Source organism: Myodes glareolus, chromosome 9 (assembly GCF_982192425.1).
Source record: "Myodes glareolus chromosome 9, mMyoGla1.1, whole genome shotgun sequence".
Lineage (NCBI taxonomy): Eukaryota > Metazoa > Chordata > Mammalia > Rodentia > Cricetidae > Myodes > Myodes glareolus.
In genome coordinates this window covers 23,815,263-23,825,172 of record NC_142034.1, presented here as the reverse complement: position 1 = coordinate 23,825,172, position 9,910 = coordinate 23,815,263, and the positions used below count along the sequence as shown (strand labels likewise).

At 39.8% G+C, this 9,910-nt stretch overlaps 1 protein-coding gene across 2 annotated transcripts in view; it reads right to left on the bottom strand.

The window, feature by feature from the left end:
- Positions 1-2,617: 2,617 nt before the first annotated feature.
- Top2a (DNA topoisomerase II alpha) overlaps positions 2,618-9,910 on the bottom strand; it is a 30,484-nt gene continuing 23,191 nt past the window's right edge. Inside the window, exons 25-35 of one of the 2 annotated variants that reach the window (XM_048450758.3) lie at positions 9,746-9,837; positions 9,393-9,545; positions 9,196-9,279; positions 7,521-7,703; positions 6,560-6,668; positions 5,541-5,693; positions 4,762-4,885; positions 4,589-4,632; positions 4,104-4,238; positions 3,094-3,293; positions 2,618-2,817 (exon numbers count right to left, since the gene is read on the bottom strand). In XM_048450758.3, coding sequence (XP_048306715.1) covers positions 2,689-2,817; positions 3,094-3,293; positions 4,104-4,238; positions 4,589-4,632; positions 4,762-4,885; positions 5,541-5,693; positions 6,560-6,668; positions 7,521-7,703; positions 9,196-9,279; positions 9,393-9,545; positions 9,746-9,837 — 1,406 coding nt within the window. In that variant the 3' untranslated portion in view covers positions 2,618-2,688. The remainder of the gene's footprint in view (positions 2,818-3,093; positions 3,294-4,103; positions 4,239-4,588; positions 4,633-4,761; positions 4,886-5,540; positions 5,694-6,559; positions 6,669-7,520; positions 7,704-9,195; positions 9,280-9,392; positions 9,546-9,745; positions 9,838-9,910) is intronic. The other variant, XM_048450759.3, reaches the window with a different exon arrangement.

Sequence of the window (9,910 nt, the reverse complement as noted above, 5' to 3'; positions counted from 1 at the left end):
ATAACACCTTGATAATGAGAAATGAAGATAATTTTTTTTTTCTTTCTGAGACACAGTCTTACTCTGTAGCTCAGACTGGATTTGCAGTCTGGGATTATCTCAGCAGTGCTAGGATTACAGGTATGAGACACACCTGACTCAGTTTAACTAATTTTGTTGCTGGACATCAAGGCTGTCCCAATTTCCCACCTGTGTAAATTATGCTTTAATGGATACCTTTTGCTTAAGAGATGGAGGCTTCTCACTAATTGAACAGTCTGTCCTTGAACTTGAGTTACACGCCCAACTCAGTGGTCTGGGTAACATTTCTTAACGTTTTACTTTTATTACTTTTAATTATTTATGTGTGAGGGGAGCATATACATGAGTTCAGTATCCCAGGAGGCCAGAGGTGTTGGATCTCCTGGGGCTGGGGATACAGGTGTTTGTGAGCCTCCTGATGGAGGTGTTGGGAATTGAACAGGTTCTCTGCAAGAGCAATTTAAACTGCTGCGCCATCTCTAGCTCTACAACACATTTACGTGGGGCCTCTTGGTGCTACAGACTAGGTGCATTACCATACCAGTTCTTATTCAGACCAGCTACCAAAGTGGAATTACTAAGAAAGTTTTAGATATTGGATAGGTCTGAATCACTGCTTTTGGTGTGTATGTTATATGCACGTGCTCTTGTTTTTGGGTGGGTGCATCTACCTGTGTAGAGGCCAGAGTCAACACTGGGTGTTTTCTACCATTCTCCAGTTTAGTTTTTGAGGCAGGGTCTCTACTGAACATGGAGCGCAGCTGCAGCTGGACTGGCTAGCCAGTGAGTCCCCTGGATAGTCATGTCTCTGCCGTTTGCACTGAGCTTTTGAGCCCCTTCTCTCAATAACTATTTGTAATAAACATTTGTGAACAATGCTTCATATATATAGGAAGCAAACAATTTCTTTAAAGGGTCTAAATGCCTCTAACTACCAAACTTTTAGTAGTAGATTTCAAACAATTCCCTTGAATGTTCGTAACTTGAGTAGTCAGTGGTCAAGTCTCTAACTGCTCTACTCAGGAGCACATATTTCTGATTTTTCTTATATGGATTTGGGTTCCACCTTTGCCTTGAAGCTGCCTCTTTCTGCTCAGCAACATCACAGTGTCAATAGGCACAACTGCTCTTAGCGCTCACCACATCTAGTCCGATTGTTTGCTCCTATGTCCTTGACGGTTGGAAATTTAGGTAACTTTCCACTTTATTATTGAAACTTTACCAACTATCTCTTGGTAAAGATCCAACTTAGACGGTCAGGTTTTGCTGGCCATTTCAGCCCACTGGAAACACATTTTCTTATCTTTTGACATGAAATATTTAGTCTTGGGTGGGGTGGTACCTTTTAATATCCAGAACACACAGCAGGCTGTGGGCTTAACACCCTAGCATAAAAAGTAAAACTCAGTCTACCTTGAGTGAATTTTGGTATAAGAGGTTAAGAAAGGAATTAAAGGAATTGGCCTTTTTTTTTTTTTTTTTTTTTGAGACAGGGTTTCTCCGTAGCTCTGGAGCCTGTCCGGGAACAACTAGCTGTTGTAGACCAGGCTGGCCTCGAACTAACAAAGATCCGCCTGCCTCTGCCTCCTGAGTGCTGGGATTAAAGGCGTGCGCCACCACTGGCTCAAGAACCAACAAAAACAAAACAAAATAACAACAAAGGCCACACTGCCACTCTTTAGTATACTTCACCCAGCCAAAGGTTGTCAGTCTTGGCAGAACATGGCTATAACAGTCCTGAAAGGGAAGTGAAGAGGCTGTATTTCAGACTGTGGAGAGGACGTAATGTGGGTTAAGATAAGAGGAATAAATGACTCACAATGTTTAGAACATTTATTAAAGTACAAAATTGTTGGAATTAAGCTGAATAGAAAGACATATTAAATATTTACAAAAACATTGATAACAGCACTTAAGTAACATATACAACAACACAGAAAGGTCTCAGCGTTTACAAGGTGGAACTATGTATGGAGACTTACACTGAACCACACTTCACGATTGAGCAGTTTTGCCTCCTCCCTGTAATCTCATGTTTGAAAGGAATCATAAGAAAGTCAGGACACCATGTAACTGGCTTTCTTCCTGCTGCTTGTGCTGAGGTCATGGAGACACAGTCGAAGGGACTTTCTACAGCCTCCAATGATGTTCAAAAAGGTATGAGTAATTTCTCATGGCTTAAACAAGAATGCAAAGCATCATAGTTGAACACCGTATCTGTAGCAGAATTATCCAGTTGGAATTCTCCCTACAACTGAAAACAGAAACACCATGCTACCGCATATTTAGTGGAAATAGGAAAAGAGGCAAGGGGCATTTTTGAAAACATACTCATTTAGCTTAGTATATGATCAATAAGTTCTGTTATACCGAAATGACCACCATATAATTATGTGGAATCCAAAAGAATTTCAAGCAAGATTTTTAGAGACCAAAGAAATAGACACAAAACGTAGACAAAGCAGAGAAGAAAACAGTATCATGTGAGGTCACCACTGGGACAGTCTGTAGAGTACGAAGGCGAAGGCCATGTGGGCCCCACTCACTAGGATAGTCTTATAATAGTCTTCCCCAAACTAAATTCAGAGGGGGTTAGGGAAGAACTTCAAGTAACTTTAAAATGAACCCAGCTCAGTAAAACCATTCCTAAAACAATCCCCTTCCACATCAGAAAAGATCGTCCTCGTCTGACTCCTCCAGGTACTTAATCGGCTTCCTTGCTCGTCCAGATTTTGCTCGAGGAGCCACAGTCTCATCTAAGTCCACATGGAAATCCTGATTCTCACCCTTGGATTTCTAAAAAGAGAAAACCCAAGTAATTTGATATTGTTAATGCAACAGGGTCATTCCAGACTTCTCCACCACTTCCTACTAAGTAGTAAGAAAAAGGTCCAAAGCAACTGTCCCACTGACCGACAGATTTAACTTTCTTATAGCTAAATTACACATAATATAAAGTAATGAATTCTGAGGTTTAAATCTACTTCTTTAAAAATATGCAAAATTTAGAGCAAAACCTAAGTTAGATGTTTCAAAGTCTCTAGAGCAAAGGGATTAAGCAGCAATAAATACCTTGCTCACGGAAGCCTTGGAAGTTAGTTTCTCAAAATCAGAGTCAGAATCGTCAGAAGAAGACTGCTTCCTTTTGCGGCTGCTCTTAGCTTTGGCAGGATCAGGCTTTTCAGGGCCATGAGCACTCAAGGCTGAATCTGATTTGGTTCCCTTTGGTGCAGCTCTCTTTTTGGTACCAGCAATGGAGGTTGAAGACTGGGCTGTAAGTGAACATGAATACTGGTCATAATCACCCCTTGGTGATTTCTCATTGTGAACTCTCTAGAATATCGCCTTTTTTTTTGAGACAAGGTTTCTCAATGGCCTGTAGTTCCTAAGTAAGTCGGACTGGCCAGCAAGATAGCCCTGGGGGGCATATACCGCCACACCTGGTTTATGCTGTGCTTGGGGATCAATTCCAAGGTATTTATATTGTAGACCAGCAGTCTTGATTTCTGATGGATTACTTCCAACTGCTTATAAACTCCTTCCTTATGTCAGAGAAATGCGCTAGATAATGTCTAGAATCTGAGTAATGCACTGATTTTAAGCTACTACATTCATTCGTTCATTATTCTGTTTGAGACAAACTGTCCTGGAACTTGCACTATAGATCAGACAGCCTCAAACTCACGAAGACCCGCCTGCCTCTGTCTCCCAAGTGCTGGAATTAAAGGCGTGTGCCACCACCTGCCGGCTTACTTTTATTTGATAATAAAGATGTAAAAGATACCACTCCCATTAGGATACTTTTTTTTTCTATTTTCTTTTTTGGTTTTTCGAGACAGGTTCTTGGTAGCTTTGGAGCCTATCTTGAAACTAGCTTTTGTAAACCAGACTGGCCTCAAACTCACAGAGATCTGCCTGCCTCTGCCTCCCAAGTGTTGGGATTAAAGGCGTGTGCCATGAACACCTGGCTAGGATACTTTTTAATTTCATCATCAATACACATTTTCAGAATAAAAAATTGAAATTGACTTAGAAAAGTCAATTAGCCCTAGTAATTAACCTTCTAAGAGATCCAGGCTTACTTTTGGCTGCTGTCTTCTTCACTGCCGCAGTCTGTTTGGAAGATGGTTTTAACTGCTCAGTTTCAGCTGGGAAGTCAGCAGCAGCAGGGCCTAGAGAAGCTGGTACACTGTCCTTCACATCACCTTCAAGGTTAGCTATTCCAAACAGGAAGGGAAATGATCAAAAAACATTTAAAACACTCCATGTGCTGCTGTCCTCGACATGCATTCTCATTTTAACTTTCTTGGAATATTTTCAATACTCTAAGAACTTAGCTGAATTTTAAATTTTTAGTTTTGGAGGGACAGAGCTTTGCTCTATAGCACAGGTTGGCTTTGAACTTGTAATCCTCCTGCTGGCTTTGAACTTGTAATCCTCTAAGTTCTGAGTGCTAAGATTTAAGGTGCTTGTTTATGTGGGTGCTGTGCACTGACTCAGGTCCTCACACTTGCTTAGCTGAGTGAGACATCTCCCAAGCACCCAGTCATTTTACTTAAATACGTACCAGACATGGTACTTTTCTGTGGCTTCAGTGCTTTTTTAGTATTTCTGAAAAAAAAGAAACACAGAGAAGGCATCCTGACAATCAATTCTATATGTGGCAAACAAAGATCAATAAACACACCAATGACTATTAAAATAGCCACGAATAAATTCTGTGTTAGATGAAATTCTTACTTTGGGGGAATTTTGGTCTTAGGTGGACTAGAATCTAATGGGAAAAAATCTTCATCTTCATCCTTTTCATCAAAACTTGAGAAATCTTCATCTGAATCCAAATCATCTGTAAATTTGGCTTTTGCTGTTAGGAACCAAAAAAGACATTTAAACATAGGCTGAGTTGACATTTTACTTTTTAAATCTGTGTTTGTGTGTGTATGTACTTGTGTGTTGTCATAGCACTCTTATGTGCACGAGTGTGCTTTGCCTGCATGTATGTGTGTATACTACGTGCATGCCCAATTCCCATGGACGCCAGAAGAGGGAGTCAGATCCCCTGGAACAGGAGTTACAATCTGTAGTGAGCTGCCATGTTGGGTGCTGGGAACTGAACCCAGGTCTTCTGGAGGAGCAAGTGATCCTCACCACTACAGCACCTCTCCAGCCCCGACTTAACATTTTATGAATATATATATAAGCTTCAGCTTAACTTTTAACTTCTGGTTTCTTGAGACAGGGTTTCTCTGTGTCCTGACTATCCTAGAAGAACTTGCTTTTACGGACCAGGCTGGCCCAGAACTCACAAGAGATTTGCCTGCCTCTGTCTTTCATGTGTTGGGATGAAAGCTGTGCACCACCAGTGATCACCTTAAGCTGCAGTTTATTACCCTAAAAGATGCTTGGATTTTTCAAAATTTGATTTGCTGTTCTAACAGCAAATCTTGAATTTAGTTCCCTGAAGTTAATTGGCCGTTCAAATCTTATAGCACAGCTAGCAGGTTCTGTATTCTCCTTACTTGTAGCTCTTCGTGGTTCTTTTTCTCGTGGAGGAACATCAAAATGACTTTCATTACTGCTCATATCTGATTCAGAATCGGACCAAGGGTTTCTCTTTTTTCCTTTTCTGATGGGCTTAAATGGCAATGTAGTTTGCTTCTTTGCCATGGTACCTATAAAAGAGATAGGGATTCACACTTAAATAAAAAGTTTTACATTACTGTATTTGTGTGTGTATGTGTGCGCATGCATGCACGCACGTTTGGGAAAATGTACTTGAGTGAAGGCTAGAGGACAACTTATGGGAGTTAGTTCTCTCCTTCTGCTACATGGGTCCTTGGGATCAAACTCAGGATATCACTAGCGGTGGCAAGCTCCTGTACATGTTACACCATTTCACTGGCCCAGAAATTAACTATATTGATATACTCTGGTTTCTTCATCATTATCTACATAATGTAATGGTGCTGAGAGTACAATCGTTGAGTAGAACAGACACACTTTCTATTCCTATAGAGTTTGGTCATTTAATCCCATAAGTAAATGATGTTTTTATAGTAAATAATGTGATACAAATGTCTAAACATCAAAGTTCCCTAAGAAACAGATTTAGAGATATAGAATAGAGCTGATATCTCAGATATGGAGGGACACTAGGAGATAATTCTTGTAAAGTCACCTCTTGTTCTTTATGTCATATGTGTTTGCTCACACAGATTGGAAGGGCAGACTAGGCTGTAATAATGCTTTTAATGCTTATGAATTTGCTCTCATGTATCCCTTTTGTAGGCTGTTGAAGCCAAGGAAGAACACGACAAACAAGCAGGACTTTCTGGAAAAGGGAGGAGCTATTTCAGATTCCAACTAAGGAATTCAAGTCACTAGCTACATTACAAGAGTCTTTCTAAAACAAATCAAAGACAACATAAGGCTCAAATGTAAGTCACATACAGCCTTCCTTTACGATACTTAATCCAGTGCTACAAAACATTGAATATCTATGTAGAATATATTAATAACACTTTAGAGTTTATACCACCTTGCTCAATACCTGGTTCTCTCTTCTGCCTCTGCTTCTTCTCTAGTCTTTGTTTAAGGCCTCCTAGTTCCTGACCATCCTCAGTAGGCGTGCCCTCAACATTTTCACTCTAAAAAAACCCAGCAACATGTAAGAAACAAATCCCAGCAAGACAAAAACACTCAACTTCTGTCTAATTATTTGGAATAATAAAGTCAAATACTCACATATATAGACAGACACAGACACAAACATAGTGAAGGAATATATTTCCTTTGGGTTTTGGTTAAGAGATCTAGAATAGTAAAGGACAGCAGTGGCGCAGGCCTTTAACCCCAGCGCAGGGGCAGAAGCAGTCGGGTCTCTGTGACTGCAACGCCAGTCTGGTCTACATAGCGAGCTCCAGGACAGTTAGAGCAACATAGTGAGACTAACTGGAAAACAAAACAAAACAAATCTAAAGTCAAAAGCTGGAGATATGACTCAGTGGTTAAGAGCACTGGTTTTTCTTCTAGAGGACCAGGGTTCAATTTCCAGCACCCACATGGAGGGACACAACCATCTTTAACTCCAGTTCCAGGGGATCCAAGGTCTTCTTCTGGTTTCTGTGGGTACTGCATGCATATGGTGTAGACACAAATGTAGGCAAAACATTCATAGACATAAAATATTAAAGGAGATCCAAATAAAGGTATAGTTATCATCTTTATACTTAAATATTTAAAAACATTGGGTGCTTGAGAAAGGAAAAGTGCATCAGAAACAGGATACATTCCAAACAATAGGTTTAGAAATTTAGATATAACTTACTCCATTTAAAAAAAGTATTACACTTATTTATTTATGGTCAGAGGTCAGTACTCTTCTCCTACCATGTGGACTGGACTTGGATTGTTCAGACTTGGGGTCAAACATTTACCTGAGTCATCTCACTGGTCTTAATTTATTTCATTTCTAAAGAGAAATAAACTTAAAGTATTACCTTAATTTTCTTCCTAATTTTCTTTTCTGCCTCTGCTTTCATCTCCATGGTCACTTGGGGAATAACTCTTTTCCCTTGAGGAGAAGGCAAGACTTCAGACGCTTGTGCTTTCTTCCCCTTCGCCTTCCCCCCCTTTCCAGGAAGTCCCACTTGTTCATCTTGTTTTTCCTTGTTTTCAACAACCTATGAAAGGGAATTATGAGAACAAATTTGTAGGTGAAGAAAACATGATACCTAAAAAGCAACAGTTAAGAACTTGCCATTTTTACAATTTAAGATAAATCTGTGATCAGTCTTAGTGAAGGCACAATGTGGCTTACTTTGGGGAGGCAGAGACAGGAGAACTGAGTGCCTATATCTAATTTCATTATTTAGTTTTTCTGAAAACAAAAAGAAAACTATGCTAAAGGACAAATGCTACGTGAGTGTGTACACACACACACACACACACACACACACACACATTTGTAATATTAAGAAACTAAGTATTGCTAAGGAGATTTATGCAACAAAGGACATTCTGAAACTGAGGGGCCTCTAAAAGTGACTTAACTCTGATTCTTTTCTGTAAAAATATTAATTTTAGTGTATTTCTTCCCATTATTTACTTTATGCTAACCAGTATTTAAGAATGTTTCTTTCATTCTCCCTTTAAAAATATATTTTCTTTACTGTACGTGTGTGCACATGCATGTCACAGCAAACATGTGAAAACCAGAGGATTACTTTGTGGAATCGGCTCTCTCCTTCCTCCTTATCTGAGCTTTGGGGTTTGAACTCAGGTTTCCAGGTTTGGGCAGCAAGTGCTTCACCTGTTGAGCCATCTTGATTGCCCTCTGCTTTTGTATTCATGTTGTACAGGATGACGTCCAAGTCCCCTTGTCTGAGGGTGACCTTCAACTCCTCATCTTCCTTGCAAATGCTAGAATTACAGTCATATGCACCACACTGCCCATTTTTCCCCCCTTTATGTTACTATTTTTTGATGTGCTAAGCATAGAGGGCAAAAGTTTACACATGTATGGTAAATATTCTACAATTGTATTCCTAGTAGTTGGAGTCTGACAGGGTCTTCTTACATATATAGTTCAGGCTGGCCTTGAACTCACTGGGTATCCCAGGCTGGCCTCAAATTTTGGTGTTCCTGCCTTAGTCTGAGATTACAGGTTTAACATCTAAGTGGCTACCATATCCAACCTTATTTTGGGATGTATTCTTTCTTCTATATTTCTTCTTTTATCAAATATCAAGTTTCTTTTTTTGGTTCTTTGAGACAGGGTTTCTCTGTGGCTTTGGAGTCTGTCCTGGAACTAGCTATTGTAGACCAGGCTAGCCTCAAACTCACAGAGATCCGCCTGCCTCTGCCTCCCAAGTACTGGGATTAAAGGCGTGCGCAGCCACCACCACTGGCTGAAGTTTCTCGATAAAAAAGGTATGCGCTTGAGCTGGACAGATGGTTCAGTGGTTAAGAGATCTCACTGCTCTTGCTGAGGAAGAGTTCAGATCTGAGCACCCACACTGTAACTATGGCTCCAGGGGACTGGCCCCATTGGCCTTTGTGAGCCCCTGCACTTACCCACACCCCTCAACACACAAACACATAAGAAAAATAAATACTTAAGAATGAACATGCTGCTAGTCTGTAAGTATTAATATAAATTTTATAAACACATACCTCTAGTTCTTCAATAAAAACAGCCAGGTCCTCCTTCCACAGATCAGACGGACTCTTTTTCTTTAATGTGTTGAGTTCTTGTTCCTTCAGAAGATTACAAAAAATTGAGTTAGTAAATATGTACAAATTTTTACACAGAACAGTTTCCCCATCAGAACAATATTAACTGTTGACCATACCATTCTTCTACAACTGACCTTTTCATTTCTTTGTCTGCACAGCTCATCCTTCTTTTCCTTGGTGAGATACCAGAGGGGCATATCCAGAAGGTAGTTGAAAGTTGGTCCGGAGTCTGCTGTGGAGTCGCTGTTCTCATTGTCACTTTCTTCATTTTCTTCTTCATCTGGAGCCTAAAGGACAAATTAAAATGTAGAACATGAACTACAAACATATAGAGTCCTTGATTTTTTTTTAACTTGTGACCTCTAGAAATGTAAGAAAACAGATTTTACATTTTTTAATTAAAAAAAATTTCCCCCATTTTATCTTTGTATATGATGCTCCACCCGCATGTGTGCCATAGCCAATAGATAAACAGTAACAAAATTACCTTTTGCTGAGCTTCTTTCCAGACTTTCACAGGATCAGAATCATATCCTCTCTGAATCAGAACTTTAATTAACTCTTTTTTAGGTTTATTTTCTGTTAAAAAAAAAAAAGAGGGAGAGATAGCTTTGAGCAAGATTTTTAAAAAAGTATGAAATGTTTCTACATC